Below are 16,960 nucleotides of genomic sequence, written 5' to 3'. Positions count from 1 at the left end.
ATCAGCCCAGAACTACATGGGAGAATCTTGTCAATGATCTCAAGGCATCTGGGACTATAGTCGCCAAGAAAACAATTGGTAACACATTACGCTGTGAAGGACTGAAATGGAGGGGGCTGAAGGTTCGAGTTACCAAATGTCAGCCTCAAAACCTTAAGGACTTGGAGAGGATCTGCAAAAAGGAGAGGGACAAAATCCCTCCTGAGATGTGTGCAAACCTGGTGGCCAACTACAAGAAATGTCTGACCTCTGTGATTGCCAACAAGAGTTTTGCCATGAATGGGCAAAACTGCAAAGGGGCCACATACTTATTTTACTCAATAAAATGCAAATCCATTTATAACTTTTTTGAAGTGTGTGTGTGTTTTTTTTTTTTTTTTTTTTTTTTTTTTTTTTTTTTTTGCTTTTCTGTCTTACTGTTAAAATAAACCAATTATAGACTGATCATTTCTTTGTCAGTGGGCAAATGTGCAAAATCAGCAGGGGATCAAATACTTTTTTCCCCTCACTGTATACCACGTGTTCTAGCCTAACCTCTTAGCGCCGACCATACGCACATATCCGCTCAGCTTTCAGGGACATCCCGTGGGAGGGGATTCCCGCCGCCGCCTTCCGCCACTCTTCTCGAGCCTCCCGTCCCATTGGGAGACCCAATCCGCGATCTTGCACTTCCACTGCCTAGAGTGAGACTGGCAGGGAGCCAGAAATGGCTTCCTGCCAGTCTCCTATGTGTAAACACGGAAGCAACGTCACAACATCACTTCCAGTTTACTCGGCTGCTAATGGCGGCAAATTAAAAAAAGATCAAATTATTCAGATCACCAAAAACTGCGATTCTAAATATTGTTAAGTGTAAAGGAGGGATTTGGGGGCTTTTACACCCCCGATCACTCCACAAAGAGTACCTGTCACCACCTATTAGGCCCCTTTCACACATGCGGACGATATGTCAGTATTTCATCCATCCGTTTGCGGATGAAATACGGACATACATTCATCCCTATGGGATAGCGGGTGTCTGCGGATGAGCATCCGCAGACACCCGATTTCGTCCGCCTCCGCAACAGTCCGGTTCTGCAGACGGAGGAAAATCCTATTTTTCTATCTGTCTGCAGAGTGGATCGGACGAACACGGACAGACGGTCCGTGCTCGTCCGATCCCCATAGAGGAGAGCGGAGATCTGACAGGGCGGTCCATGCACAGTGTGCGGAGACCACCCTGTCCGCAGCCAGCTCAGCGGGGACAACGGAGCGATCCCCGCTGAGCGAGCGGATCTTCACGGGGCGGATCATTACTGATCTGTCCCGTGTGAAAGAGGCCTTACTGTCACAAGGGATGTTTACAAGCAATAAAAGTAATCAAATTTTTTGTTTTGTTTTTTAAAGAGACCTGGTATAAAAATAAGGTGTGTGTGTGTGTGTGTGTGTGTGTGTGTGTGTGTGTGTGTGTGTGTGTGTGTGTGTGTGTGTGTGTGTGTGTGTGTGTGTGTGTGTGTGTGTGTTTGTTTTTTTTTTTCCTCTCTTTTCTTTTAAGAGCCCCCATCCCCATGAGCTTGCACAGCAAACAAAACGCACAAGTAAGTTGCGTCCGCATATGTAAACGGTGTTTAAATCACACGTGAGGTCTCGCTGCGATCGTCAGAGTGAAAGCAATTTATTCTAGCACTAGACCTCCTCTGTAACGCTAACCTGGTAACCCTAAAAAAAAAAATTTTTTAACGCGAAGGTACCGTACTTTGTCACCATTCCACAAGTGTGCGCAATTTAAAAGCATGACATGTTGGGTATCTGTTTACTTGGCATAACATCATCATCTTTCACATTTATAAAAAAAAATGGGCTAACTTTTACTGTTTGTTTTTATTTATTTTTATCCCTGAAAGTGTCCCCACCCCAGAAAAATTTGCATTTGAAAGACCGCTGCGCAAATAGAGCGTGCCATAAAATATTGCAACAATCTCCATTTTATTCTATAGATTCTCTGCTAAAAATATATAAATAATGTTTGGGGGTTCGAAGTACATTTCTAGCAAAAAATACGGATTTTAACTTGTAAGCAACAAATGTCAGAAATGGGCTTAGGCGTGAAAGGGTTAAATAGGGTAAAATATGAAGAAAGGTGAGTTCCTATTACAACATGTACCGTGCATAGACCGTTCACAACATGAGCCCATCCTTTAACGCTATTCTATAGCAGTATACTTCTATTTCTAAACCAATTCATATAATATTTCATTTAAATGTAAAAAAAATCTTTTTGCAAAAGTATTCAATGGCATATCATTTTAAGATGACATCTACCTTGTATCCCTCTACTGAAAGTCTTTTGGCAATTCTACAGTTTAACAATAAAATACTGCTTATAGGGAAAAGATAGAAGAAACTATTAAAATAATTGTGAAACTCAACATCCTATTTCTCCTGCTTAAAGAAAAGTGCTATTGAGTTAGTTTATTGATTCCCCCCCCCCCCCCTCTACTTTTAGCAAAAATAACCTATGTACTGCACCTTCTTATTGCTGATAATATCCTCATGACTGAATGACGTTCATCAGCTAATCTTAACTCGACTTGACTGATGAGACATTATGTAGGTTCTCTGCCTCACTGCCTCTACATAAATACCAGTTCTCCTTCCCTTATGCAACACCACATATCTCAGTGCTGGCAAGCTACTTCATCTATATTCTTTCATGACAGACTGACAAGTTTGGCTGGTTGTCGTGTTGCCACAATCTGTTAGACCTGAGATTGTTTGTTGCTCATCACGAGATCACTGCATTAGGACCAGTGATGTAATGCATTAGCTAGTTGTGTAGCTAATTGATTTAAGCTTGGGTATGAATATGGGGGGGGGGGGGGGGGGGTGTCTTTGGTCATGGATGAAGGGTAGATTAATGCCAGAGAATGTAGTACTAATGGACCTGTCAGCATTGTAAAACCCTGTAATCATATCTCAAGAGGCACCTGAACTTTCCTGGTTTGTTCATTCCTGGTTGCAGAATCCCCTAACGGGGGACGCAAAAGTTATTGTTGCTTTTATAGCACATTTTGAGAAGTGCTGGAACCTTTATATCATGCCTGAATTGGGCTAATAATCCTCAGATTCTCCAAGCAGCTGGTTAGGACTGATCACTCAAGTCTTGGCTCTGCACCTTGTTTTTAGTAAACAGGGTTCAAGTGTTTTGAAACTCGTGTTCTCCAGTACTTTAAAGATACACATGCACATATGAATGATACAATTTATTTGCATAAGCACTAATTACATACTATGTTGTTTTGTATTTCTAACAGAAAGCTATTGACCTCGCCAGCAAAGCCTCTCAGGAAGACAAAGCAAAAAACTATGAGGAAGCCCTTCGTTTATATCAGTGTGCTGTACAGTATTTTTTGCATGTGGTAAAATGTAAGTGTTTAAAGGAAACATGAGAAATACAGAAATGCCTAAAGGAGAACTCCATACAAAAGTGAAAACGCAGCTTTTGAATGAAAGCCTCTATAGGACCTGGGCAGCATCTGGGTGGAACCTAAAGCCATAGTGTGTATACCTGCCAGTTCTTGGTATTTCTAGCACAATTTACGTGCGCGTGCTGACAGGTAATGCCTGTAACAGTGTTCCAAATTAAAGTTGTTAAGGGCACACATATGATGCATTAAGTCAGTGTTTCTCAACTCCAGTCCTCAAGGCGCACCAACAGGTCATGTTTTCAGGATTTCCACTATTTTGGATAGGTGATTTGATCAGTTTCACTGCCTTAGTAATTACCACAGCTGTTTCTTCTGAGGGAAATCCTTAAACCATGACCTGTTGGTGCGCCTTGAGGACTGGCGTTGAGAAACACTGCATTAAGTGATGGGCCTTTTTCACACAGACTTTCAGATCAGGTAGACCTGATCGGACCCTCCATTCATTCCTGCATAGCAGCGGATGTCAGTGGTGTGCATGTCAGCTGACACCCGCTGCTATCCAATCCTGTCGGGCGGACGGACTGTGTTAAAGGACGCAAAGGTGTGTGGTGTTGTTGGTTTTTTTTTTTTTTTTTTTTTTTTTTTTGGTCTTGCTTGCTGGTCTATAAGTGAAATCTGTAGCTAAAGATCTGGTTAAAGGATATTTTTGCCCATGTTACTAACTGGGCAGCCCCACACCTAATAAAAAAGAAATAACAAATGCATTTTACTTTTTTAAACGTGAACTGTGAAAGACCAGCATTTTGATGGGAATCCTCTTTAGGCCCGGTTCACACCGCTGCGGGGGGAGATCCGGATGTGATTCGCACAGCAAATCACATCCGATCTCCGTAGCGATGCGAGTACAGCCATACAGATAGTATGGCTGAATTCGCAGCGCTCCCGCAGCAAACTCGCACGGGACCCTTTTTTGGGTCCGCAACAGAATCGGATCGCATGGGGGTTCACACCATGCGATCCGATTCCTGTGCGAGTCGGCAGATCGCACTGCGATATGCGGATGGATCTGGGGGTGTCATTAACATATCATTGACACTCCCAGCCATCCGCATAGGGCAGTGTGAACTGCCGGCGGGAGGTGTGCGATGCGGGTAAACGCCGCGGATTCGCGGCGTTCCCGCATCGCTATAGTGTGATCCCGGCCTTAACCTCTTCAGCCCCGGAAGAATTTACCCCCTTCCTGACCAGAGGGATTTTTGTGATTCGGCACTGCGTCGCTTTAACTGACAATTGTGTGGTCGTGTGACGTGACTCGACCACAAAATTGGCGTCCTTTTCTTCCCACAAAGAGAGCTTTCTTTTGGTGGCATTTGATCATCTCTGCAGTTTTTATTTTTTGCGCTATAAACAAATAAAAGAGCGACAATTTTTAAAAAAACACATTATTTTTTACTTTTTGCTATAATAAATATCCCCCAAAAATATATATATAAAAAAAAATTTCCCTCAGTTTAGGCCGATACGTATTCTACATATTTTTGGTTAAAAAAAAATTGCAATAAGCGTTTTATTTATTGGTTTGTGCAAAAGTTATAGCATCTACAAAATAGGGCATCATTTTATGGCATTTTTATAATTTATTATAATTTTTTATTTTTATTTTTTTTAACTAGTAATGGCGGAGATCAACGATTTTTTTATCAGGACTGTGATATTTTAGCGGACACATCGGACAATTTTGACACATTTTTGGGACCATTGGCATTAATACAGCGATCGATACTATAAAATTGCATTGATTTACTGTAAAAATGTCACTGGCAGTGAAAGGGTTAACCACTAGGTGGCAGTGTAGGGGTTAAGTGTTCCTAGGGGCGTGTTTCTAACTGTATGGGGGCGCGGCTGTGACACCACACTGATCGGTGCTCCCAATGACAGGGAGCAGACGATCAGTGTGCTATCACTAGGCAGAACGGGAAGATGCTGTTTACATCGACATCTGCCCATTCTTGAGCTCCATGACACGATCGCGGGTAGCCCCGCAGCGATAAAGTCCTCGAGACCCACGGTCACGGAGCTTGAGCTCTCGGCAGGCACGCGCATGCCGGGCAATTCAAAGTAATTTACGGGTACGTTGCTTTGCCCAGCCATGCCATTCTGCCCACGTATAGTTACTGTATTTGTTGGTGTATCATGCCCATCAATGCAACCTTGTCAGTGTCATTGCAGCCTTGTCAGTGTAGCTTTACAGTTTAAAAATGTCGCCGGCGGCTCTCGGCTCCTCTTGCAGTCCCACCCTATGATGAACATAACACAGGTCCAATGGCGGGACTGGGCGTGACTGTGTGGAGCTGAGAGATACCGAGTACACTCGGCTATGTATGTATATCGGCGCCGCTCACTCCTCCACTTACAATTGGCTGGGGATCGGTGTATAACACGCACACATGATTTTCCCCTGAAGGGGGGGAAAAAAGGTGCGTGTTATACGCCGATAAATACGGTATGTAGCATGAGGCTGTATATTCTGCAATATTTACATTTTTGGTAAACCCGTTCAGTGAATTGAAGCTCTGCGAGATAACATGCACTCCCAAAATTTCAAAATAACCATGAGATAAAGAAAAGTTCAGGAATATTACTTTACCACAGCGGTCAGCGGGCCACACCCAGCCTGCCACTGCTACTTGTCTGGCTCGACAGTGCCCGTGTCCTCTTCATTGGAGAGTGATGAGTGGCTAGTATGACAGGGCTGGATAGGGGTGGGAACCGCTGAATAAAATGTTTCCATTAAACAGCAGGCGATTGGTTGCAGGGTGATCCTAGCAACCAATCACCAGCCTGTTGATGTAAAAAGTTAACTTCAGCAGTTCCTGCCCCCATCCAGCCCTGTGATACTAGCCACTCGTCGCTGTGCTCTACACCAACAATAGGCAAGTTCTACCTACAGTGTGGGTATTTGGGTGCGGGGGGGGGGGGGGGCAGAGGACACTACTGTGGGGAGCACAGGAAACTTGCTATGGGGAGAGTGGCAGAGGACACTGGGGGAGTGGTGTTAAGGGAGACAGAGATTTGCTTGAGGACAGGGACCTCTTCTCCCCTGGGGACAGGGACCCCATCTCCAGACCATTCTGGCTGGCAGAACTGGCATCAGCCACCCTTGGGTGCCAGGATGGAGGAGGGGGCAGTAATCCAAATCCCTAGCCACATGCATCCTCATGACTTTGTATTCCTGAAGCACCTTAAAGTGAGGTAAATCTTTACTGTTGTTATTACTATGTTAGGATTATTATTCTCTTCATTTATTAGTAGGTGAATGCAGCCCTCCATGCATTCACAAATCCACATACATTAAATCTGGCCAGGAAAGGTTGCTGACCCCTGATTTATCCCATTGTTTTGCAAATCTATGTACACCAGGGGTCATCAACCCCCGGGCCGTGGCCTGCTTGCAGCCGGGCCGCGAAGGCTGCACTGTCTCTGAGCGGCGGCGGAGCAGGCAGAGAGATGACCTCCTCTCTCACTGCCCGCCCGCATCACCGCTGTTGCGTGCTCACAGCGGGGCCTCTATACGGAGGCGAGCGAGCAGAGAGATGAGATCATCTCCAACCGCCCGCATCGCCACTCTTCCGCGCTCACAGCGGGGATGCTATAATGCTGGAGGTGAGGCGGGGGAACAGAGAGATGAGATCATCTCTCACTGCCTGCCCACTTTACTGCTCCTCTGCCGACACAGCGCGGCAGAACACTGATACACTGTCATCGATCATCTCTCACTACCGGCGCCCCCCCCCCCATTACCGCTGTTCTTCCTTACTACCCACTAGTCCAGGCTTGTCTCTGAACTAATGTGCACACCTGTGCTGTCACCACTGCAGTGACAACCGTCATGTGGGGGCAGGTGACAATCCACATTTGGTGGCAGGCGACGTGGTAAATGACAAGCTGCATCTGATGGCAGGGGACGTGGCAAGTGACAATCCAAATCTGGTGGCAAGGGACAAATTGCATCTGGTGGCAGGTGACATGGCAAGGGACAAATTGCATCTGGTGGCAGGTGACATGGCAAGGGACAAATTGCATCTGGTGGCAGGTGACGTGGCAAGGGACAATCCGCATCTGGTGGCAGGTGACGTGGCAAGGGACAATCCGCATCTGGTGGCAGGTGACGTGGCAAGGGACAAAATAGCATCTGGTTGCAGGCGACGTGGCAAGGGACAAAATGCTTCTGGTGACGAGCAACGTGGCAAGTGACAAGCTGCATCTGAAGGCAGGCGACGTGGAAAGTGACACTCTGGCACATTCTGCGTTATGGTGAGTTGAACTATTTCATTATATATTACAATGTAATAATAGAAATAATGTGCTTCAATCATCCTAACATCATATCAATGTTGGTGCCGGGATGATTGAAGCGCCAACGCCAGCCATCGCCTTGATAAATTCCCCACGAAAAGCCGCATACACTCCCCTGGGCCTTGGCACAATTTTCTTCAACTACGCCGTCCCCGGTGCCAAAAGGTTGGGGACCACTGATGTACACTACAAACTGTATGATTGAATCAGTTCTGATGTCGCTGTTTTACTAACCTGACAGCTTGTTCTAAATAGAAATCCTCCATTTTGTTTGCAAATATTAAAGATTCTAACTACCAGCAAGAATGAGTCCTTGCATGTAAAGAGCCCCTGTCATTTCAGATCCATCATGGCAGCACCCGTTAGCGGGCTTCCACTCACCTGCTGCCACCACATCTCTCACCTTGTGTCACTGCTGCATCACTAGCCATCCCAGTTAAAGTGAATGGGACTGTCAGTGAGTCAACAGCGGGTCAGAGGAGGAGGTGCCGTGAGACAGATGACGGTTGCTCTTTAAAAATGATGATTGATTTAAATTGAGTTGATTTTTAATCAAATGTTTTTTTTCTAGTGATTTAAATCAAATCCACCCTGAAACAAACCATCGTGCTTTTTGCCCAAATCCCTTTAAAGTGAACCTGTAATTTACTGATGCAGGACAAAGTAACAGGTTCACTTCCACCCTCCAGCAGCACAAATCTATCTTTCATTTTATACCCAGACAGCTCCATTTTTACTCTCCAAGAGCAAGGAATGCTTGTGTAAGCTCAATATTATTTTAGTCATATCCTACACTGGGCTGAGAACTGTCTCCCTCGGCTATGTGGCAATGATGGGCCAAACACCAGTTGAATGCTTCTGTATACCAGGAAGTTCCTAATGGCTGAAATGAAGTTATGATGAAGCAAAGAAAGATTAAACAATTTCCAGCAGGGTAGAGCTGCATGATTTGGATAAAATTAGAATCACTATTTTTTTGCTTAGAATAAAGATCACGATTTTCACAGCGTAACATTATCTTTCACATTGTACAAAAAAATCGGGCTAACTTTACTGTTTTTTTTTTTTTTTTTTTTTCCTCAAAAACTATGTTTGAAAGACCACTGCACAAATGGTGTGAAATAAGTAAAATATTGCAACAATCTCCATTTAATTTTCTAGGGTCTAGGGAAATGTTTTTTTATATATAAATATAATATTGGGGAGGGGTTTCTAAGCAGGGTGGATTTGATTTTAAATCGCTAGCAAAAAGGCTTGATTTAAATCATAATTTTTAAAGAGCAACAGTCCTCTCTATCCCACAGCGGCTCCTCTTCTGACTTGCTTTTGACTCACCAAAAGTCCCATTCACTTTAATGGGACGGCCAGTGAGGGACTTGGCGGCAGCAGGTGAGTGGATGCCTGCTAACGGGCACTGTCATAATGAATATGAAATGACAGGTGCTCTTTAAATGTAAGGACTCATTCTTGCTGGTAGTTTAGAATCTTTTAATATTTGGAAGCAAAATGAATGTTTCCTATTTAGAATAATAAGCTGTCAGGTTAGTCAAACAGTGTTATCAGAACCGATTCAATCGTGCAGTTTGTAGTGTACTCAGATTTGCAAAATAATGGGATAAAGGAATATTTCTGAACGTTGGTTTATCTCATGGTTACTATGAAATTGTATGAATGCTATGTCACCTCAGCTTGCAGAGCTTGCATTTGTTGAATGAGTTTACCAAAAATGTAAATATTGCAAAATACAGACGCATGCTACATAACCAAGTTCCATTTCATGCTGAATAAACTAAATTATCAATGTATCTTAAATAGTAAACTATCTTCAGATAGATTTTTACTCCAAACACATATTTTAAATTTGATATGAATCAAAAAAAATCAAATTTTCAATAAAAATCTGATTTTTTTTTTTTTTTTTTTTTTTTTATCCACCCTGCCGTTGGTGGTGTTGAAAGCATTTCCTATTCAAAATATAGGGTACTGAATTTTTTGTTGGTGCGCACAGTTTTAAAGCTTGACATGTTGGGTATCTATAAACTTGACACACCTTTTGTCCTTTTTATATTATTAAAACATTGGGTAATAGCGCATTTGTGTTCCCTAAAATTAACTTTAGTGTATTTTTTCACAGAAAATTTGCATTTGGTAAACTTGTGTGAATAACCTAAAACTAGAACTACCACTATTTTATTCTCCAGGGTGTCTGCTTTCAGAAAATATATGTTGGGGGTATCAACTATTCTTCAGGCCCAATAATTTTATTTTTTGACCCTTTTCAAAATAACAGAAAATCATTCCTGGCAGTGAAAGTGTTTAAATGTGCATTCACAAGTGGCTTGTATAATGTGTCTCATCCTTAGAATGTTACTGAGCACATTTGGTGTGAATAACTTTTGTCATTTTAACATTAACAGGATGATGCATCATCTTGCAAATACAGGATTAAGACCCCTTTCACACGGAGGCAGATTTCAGGCGTTTTAAATGCTTTAAAGTACCTGAAAACTGCCTCTCATTCTTCCCCAGTGTGAAAGCCTGAGTGCTTTCACACTTGGGCAGTGCGCTTGCAGGACAGGAAAATAGTCCTGCAAGCTGAATCTTTGGAGCGGTGTAGGAGCACTATATACAGTGCTCCTACACAGCCCCTGCCCATTGGAATGAATGGGCAGTGCTTCGGAAGCACTGAAACATGGGTGCTTTTAATCCATTAACCCCTTCTTGGGGGTTAAAAGCACCCCGCTAGCGGCCGAAAAGCACCGCTTAAACAGCGGTAAAGTGCTGCTAAACTAGCGGCTCTTTACCGCTAATGGACTGGCCGTCCCAGTGTGAAAGCAGCCTAAAAGACGTGTTCCTTTCAAGAAATAGATACAGAAAATATACAGTGCCTTGCGAAAGTTTTCGGCCCCCTTGAACTTTTCAACCTTTTGCCACATTTCAGGCTTCAAACATAAAGATATAAAATTTTTATTTTTTGTGAAGAATCGCCAACAAATGGGACACAATTGTGAAGTGGAACGAAATCTATTGGATTTTTTAAACTTTTTTAACTAATAAAAAAAAATGAAAAGTGGGTCGTGCAAAATTATTCGGCCCCCTTGCGTTAATACTTTGTAGAGCCACCTTTTTGCTGCGATTACAGCTGCAAGTCGCTTGGGGTATGTCTCTATCAGTTTTGCACATCGAGAGACTGAAATTCTTGCCCATTCTTCCTTGCAAAACAGCTCGAGCTCAGTGAGGTTGGATGGAGAGCGTTTGTGAACAGCAGTTTTCAGCTCTTTCCACAGATTCTCGATTGGATTCAGGTCTGGACTTTGACTTGGCCATTCTAACACCTGGATACGTTTATTTGTGAACCATTCCTTTGTAGATTTTGCTGTATGTTTGGAATCATTGTCTTGTTGGAAGATAATTCTCTGTCCCATTTCAGGTCTTTTGCAGACTCCCAACAGGTTTTCATCCAGAATGGTCCTGTTTTTGGCTGCATCCATCTTCCCCCTCAATTTTAACCATCTTCCCTGTCCCTGCTGAAGAAAAGCAGGCCCAAACCATGATGCTGCCACCACCATGTTTGACAGTGGGGATGGTGTGTTGAGGATGATGAGCTGTGTTGCTTTTACGCCAAACATATAGTTTTGCATTCTGGGCAAAAAGTTTGATTTTGGTTTCATCTGACCAGAGCACCTTCTTCCACATGTTTGGTGTGTCTCCCAGGTGGCTTGTGGCAAACTTTAGACAAGACTTTTTATGGATGTCTTTGAGAAATGGCTTTCTTCTTGCCACTCTTCCATAAAGGCCAGATTTGTGCAGTGTACGACTGATTGTTGTCCTATGGACAGACTCTCCCACCTCAGCTGTAGTTCTCTGCAGTTCATCCAGAGTGATCATGGGCCTCTTGGCTGCATCTCTGATCAGTCTTCTCCTTGTCTGAGCTGAAAGTTTAGAGGGACGGCCAGGTTTTGGTAGATTTGCAGTGGTCTGATACTCCTTCCATTTCAAAATGATCGCTTGCACAGTGCTCCTTGGGATGTTTAAACCATGGGAAATCTTTTTGTATCCAAATCCGGCTTTAAACTTCTCCACAACAGTATTACGGACCTGCCTGGTGTGTTCCTTGGTCTCCATGATGCTCTCTGTGCTTTCAACAGAACCCTGAGACTATCACAGAGCAGGTGCATTTATACAGAGACTTGATTACACACAGGTGGATTCTATTTATCACCATCAGTCATTTAGGACAACATTGGATCATTCAGAGATCCTCGCTGAACTTCTGGAGTGAGTTTGCTGCACTGAAAGTAAAGGGGCCAAATAATTTTGCACGCACCCCTTTTCAGTTTTTTATTTGCTAAAAAAGTTTAAAATATCCAATAGATTTCGTTCCACTTCACAATTGTGTCCCACTTGTTGGTGATTCTTCACAAAAAATTAGTTTTATATCTTTGTTTGAAGCCTGAAATGTGGCAAAAGGTTGAAAAGTTCAAGGGGGCCGAATACTTTCGCAAGGTACTGTATAGATGTAAATAGAAGGAATTTGTAATGTTGCATTTAATCTTTTGTATTTGTCTTCTCTTTTTTCTTCTAGATGACGCTCAGGGTGAAAAAGCAAAGCAGAGTATTCGAGCAAAGTGTATAGAGTACCTTGACAGAGCAGAACAGCTTAAAGAATATTTAAAGAAAAAGGATAAAACCCCAGCTAAACCTGTAAAGGAAGGGGCCCCTCGAACTGCCGAAGATAAAGGGTATGTAATGGAAATTTGTAAGTTCTGTATATAATTGTATTCTATTTTATATGTATTGCACACTGCCCTCACTGTGCACATGGCACTAATAATGTTTTCAGTACATGTTTTGCATTCTTTCGAGTCCTGATTAGAATTAGCCTGCCTAACGCCCCTTGTTACCATAAACGTACAATTGTAATATTAATGTGATACCTACGTAATCGTGTATAAAAAAAAAAAACATTAAATGCGTCATAAAGGAGAACAGTTATTTGGAAAGATGCTAAGCATATCTTTTTGTGTCTGTTCCCTACTGCAGTAGTTATTAATTTGGAACCACTAATCAATAGGAGGATAGGAGTTGCCTATCTATAAAATATCTGTCTCAGGTGGTGAGCTTTACTGATTAAGGGTTTCCAGGTGACCTTGAGTATCCGAAACGAGGAGCTTGAGATGATCCAGGAATTTCTGATAATCAGCCGGCTGAGGTAAGCCTTTTGCTTACATTTGAGTTATCAGACTTCCTTGATCAGTAAGGCATTTTCGGGACAAAGGGTACCTATTTTACTCCCCTTAATCGAACTGTATTGATTGGTGGTTATGTTGTCACTGTCTACTGTCCGTTGGAGTGTTATAGATGAGAAAGGGAGGAATATTGCTGTTCACAAGTATATAAACACATCTGCTAGATAAAGTAGTTTTAGGCAAGAGGTTATAGGCACACATAAAGAAGACTGACCAGTCATTATGGGCATTTAATTAAGTAAGGAAATGAAGGGTAAGAGACCCTCAAAAATGCCCAGCGCAAGAGGACCGCTATATATAAACCAAAGGTGGGGTTTCCGCCTATACTGAGCCTCTAGATTAATGGTTAAAGTGGACAGGGATCCTCAAAGGGTAACTGGGTTACCACCAAAGTCCACAAGGACAAAGAATTATGCAGCGTATACAGCTAGAGAAACGGCTATCTATGTGAGCAGGATGGATCAAGGGTGACAAATAACACTAGACAGAAAGGGACATTTTGATAAGTTGTGGATAAATTTGGGGTCAGGCACTACAACTAGTAAAGCCAAGAAACACTGATGAGAGTTAAAACAGAATGCTTTATATGTTGTCATAGAGGGAAGATGGGATGAGCACTATGGCTGCCCATCTGATCATAGAAGGTACAGTATGTGAAGTATGGGATTACAATACATATGCAAAGGTGCTATTAAACAGTTACAGACATTATTTTAGTCAAATATTTAATTTTTAATGGTCCGACATTCTGCACAGCAAATATATAGCTAACTAAATGTTTGCCTAATGAAAGGTTCAAAATATGAATTTGTTTTTTGTACAAACCTAACAATAAAAAATGCGTACATTTGAATCCAGCCACCTTATTGCCTCTATTGGGGGAGGCTGGAGACAAAGAAAAAAACACGTGTTAAAGTGGTGTTGCCACCAAAAAATAATTTTTTTTTTTTTTTTTTTTTTTTTTTTTTTTTTTTTTATTCTTTAAAAAAAAAATTGGGAAAAAATAAATTTTACACACCTCTAAATACCTGTTGCCTAGGGGGTCCCTCGTAGTCTGCCTTTGTTGGCCGGGCTGGTGACATCACTTCCCCTCGCGCCGCACAGTCACCTGGAACCTGTCACGTGTCCCAGGTGACTGTACGGCGTATCACGGCGCCCTGCGCCGCTCACGCATGCGCAGTGGGGGCCTGGCTGTGAAGCCACAGCCGGGTGCCCACAGTACGCATGACGGCGCCGCGAGCGGAGCCGGGAACGAGGGGGGGCTTCATTCCCCCGCATTGTTGGACCCTTGGACAGGTAAGTGTTCGATTATTAAAAGTCAGCAGCTGCAGTATTTGTAGCTGCTGACTTTTACATTTTTTTTAATTTGGGGGGTACCCCACTTTAAATTGATTACATAGGAATTGGCTGCTGTGAGCACAGTGCAGGACACACTCCCTGAAGACCCAGATATTTAATTTTTTTGTAGTTATTCCCGGTTTTATACCGAGTATGGCAATGCCCATACTGAGTATGCAGTTTATCACCCAGAAGGATACTCTGTATTCAGAGTCATTGGATCCTTTTTCCCCAACTCAAGAAGCGGAGCTCCATGTTTAAGCAAAGCCTGTGAGCTATAAAAAGAGTATATGTTTATATAGATAGTCGAGATATAGAGAGCTTTTGGTTCCATTTGAAGGGCCAGAAGTATTTTTTTTTTCTTCGGCAGGTAAACCAATCAAGCATGCCAAGTTAATTTGATTGGCGGTTTTCAGCCTTCTAGGTTTTTGCTGAGGTAGCCATACTAACAGTAAAACTCGCACATGGAAGCAGACCAGGCAACTAAGGATGCTGCAATTACAGCCCCAGAGACTTGCTGGGTTTGTGCAACTCAGATTCCATCCCAGTTCTGGCCCAGTATAGCTGGGATTAATAATTCAACTTTTAAGGACCCCAGAACAAGAGGAACAAGTGGTCAACAGGGAGCAACTTTTTACGAAACAAGACTTTGGAAAAGGTGATCATTTATGTCTGCCAGCCACTTTTTTCCCTCCAGCTTGACACATGGACCATGTCATCAGTCACAAGTCGTTATGGCTGCCTTAGTAAATGAGCGTGGGATAGAGCCAGGGTTCTCCACAGTTGTTTTTATAACATACCACTTCTTGTTTTACCTGTTACCAAAGGTGCTACCAAAAGCTGAATATCCCTTCCAGAGATAACAAAAAGATATATCCAGATGCCCAAGTCAGGATCTTAAGAGTATGTATTTTGTTTGTATGGACATGTTTTCTGGATGCCCAGTGGCGAATACTACTGCAAAGGCCACAGTAAAAAAGTGTTATCAGAAATAGTTTGTAAGTACAGAGTGCAGAATCTACAGAGAGTAATAGAGGAAATCATTTTTATAGGAGTCCTTACTAGAAGTGTTGAGGTTTTATTTTTTTACACCCTACAGTCTACAATGTAGCGGACAAAGTAGAGTAAGAAACTAGAAAACTTTTGCTTGAATGTTTTCTTATATTTTATCAAACCCCTAAGGGGATGTTGGACTCTCTCCCTATGGGATTTGGTTTGGGAGTGTTACTTGCTTATATTTTGTCTCAGCAGCTGAAGTCCTCCATTCGCATCTCGCAGAGAATGTTGCTGATTTTTTTTTTTTTTTTTTTAGTTTTTTGACAAACTCATTTATGTGTTTTCTCCCCAATTCCAGATCCTAAAAGTTTGGAAGGATCTAAAACTAAAGCCAGGTGACTTGTGGATTGTTAAGAGACATTTATATATATATATATGGAAATGTTTGGAGACTAAATACAGCATCTATTTCATGTACAGTTTTGCAAAACTTGAAGGAAAAGTCACCTGGATCCACACCAGACTCTGCAAAAATGACTAAATTATAGAAATCTCTGTATTTGATTTGTTTCCCTCTTGCTATAACAGTCTAGGGTACTTTATGATTCAATTATAAGTTAAGTCAGCATACCAATTAAGCTAGAAGGCCATTCTGGCCACAGGAGTGTACAGTACTCTGTAAATATGTTTTATCAATCCTTTGTTTCAAAAGTCATTTTGTAATGAAAAAATCTGCTCGGCTCTTATTTTCTCCAAAATTGAGTTTTTGCCTCTTTTGACGAAGGCTACCTGCACCTAAGCGTGTGGAGGTTCCAGGTTAAAGGTGACAGCAGGTATGGTTATTGATCAAGAGGAGACTGTAATGGAAATTTGTAAGTTCTGTATATAATTGTATTCAATTTTATATGTATTGCACACTGCCCTCACTGTGCACACAACACTAATAATGTTTTCAGTACATGTTTTGCATTCTTTAGAATTAGCCTGCCTTTGTAACGCCCCTTGTTACCATAAACGTACAATTGTAATATTAATGTGATACCTACGTAATTGGGTTTATAAAAACCATTAAATGCGTCATAATAAAGGAGAACAGTTATTTGGAAAGATGCTGAGTGTACCTCTGCAGTAATTATTATTAATTTGGAACCACTAATCAATAGGAGGATAGGAGTTGCCCATCTATAAAATATCTATCTCGGGTATGTGCCTCCTAAGCCCCTGTATACACGGTCGGAGATTCTGCCAACCAAATCCGTCGGATTTAGTCTGACTGATTGTGCCTGAAACTGTTGCATACACACGGTCGGACTAAGTTGTCGAAAAATCCGATCTTTCAGAACGTGATGACGTAATTTCGTTACGATGGGACTAGGTTCAGGCTAGTAGCCAATAGCTTTGATGTAGGAATTTGATCTGAGCATGCGTGGCACTTGGTCCGATCAAAATTCTCTACACATGATCGGATTACGTCCAACTGGCCCAGTTGGTCAGGAAATATTTCCAACATGTTGGTAAATTGGGTCGGACGGAGATTCGGACGGAATCAGTCCGATGCATACCACACACAGTCGGATTATCTGACGACACGGTCCGATAAGACGCATTCCGACG

The 16,960-nt window shown here is 42.4% G+C and overlaps 1 protein-coding gene across 1 annotated transcript in view; it reads left to right on the top strand.

The window, feature by feature from the left end:
* Positions 1-16,960, top strand: part of LOC143996803 (vacuolar protein sorting-associated protein 4B) — a 55,756-nt gene that overhangs the window by 15,867 nt on the left and 22,929 nt on the right. The window contains exons 2-3 of the mRNA XM_077492080.1: positions 3,294-3,405; positions 12,349-12,505. Of these exons, the coding sequence (XP_077348206.1) occupies positions 3,294-3,405; positions 12,349-12,505 (269 nt within the window). The remainder of the gene's footprint in view (positions 1-3,293; positions 3,406-12,348; positions 12,506-16,960) is intronic.

This window comes from Lithobates pipiens, unplaced genomic scaffold (genome assembly GCF_037356315.1).
Source record: "Lithobates pipiens isolate NorthernLeopardFrog02 unplaced genomic scaffold, aLitPip1_a1.2 Scaffold_19, whole genome shotgun sequence".
NCBI lineage: Eukaryota > Metazoa > Chordata > Amphibia > Anura > Ranidae > Lithobates > Lithobates pipiens.
Note: the sequence above shows the minus strand (reverse complement) of the source record. Positions and strands in the feature narration are given on the sequence as shown.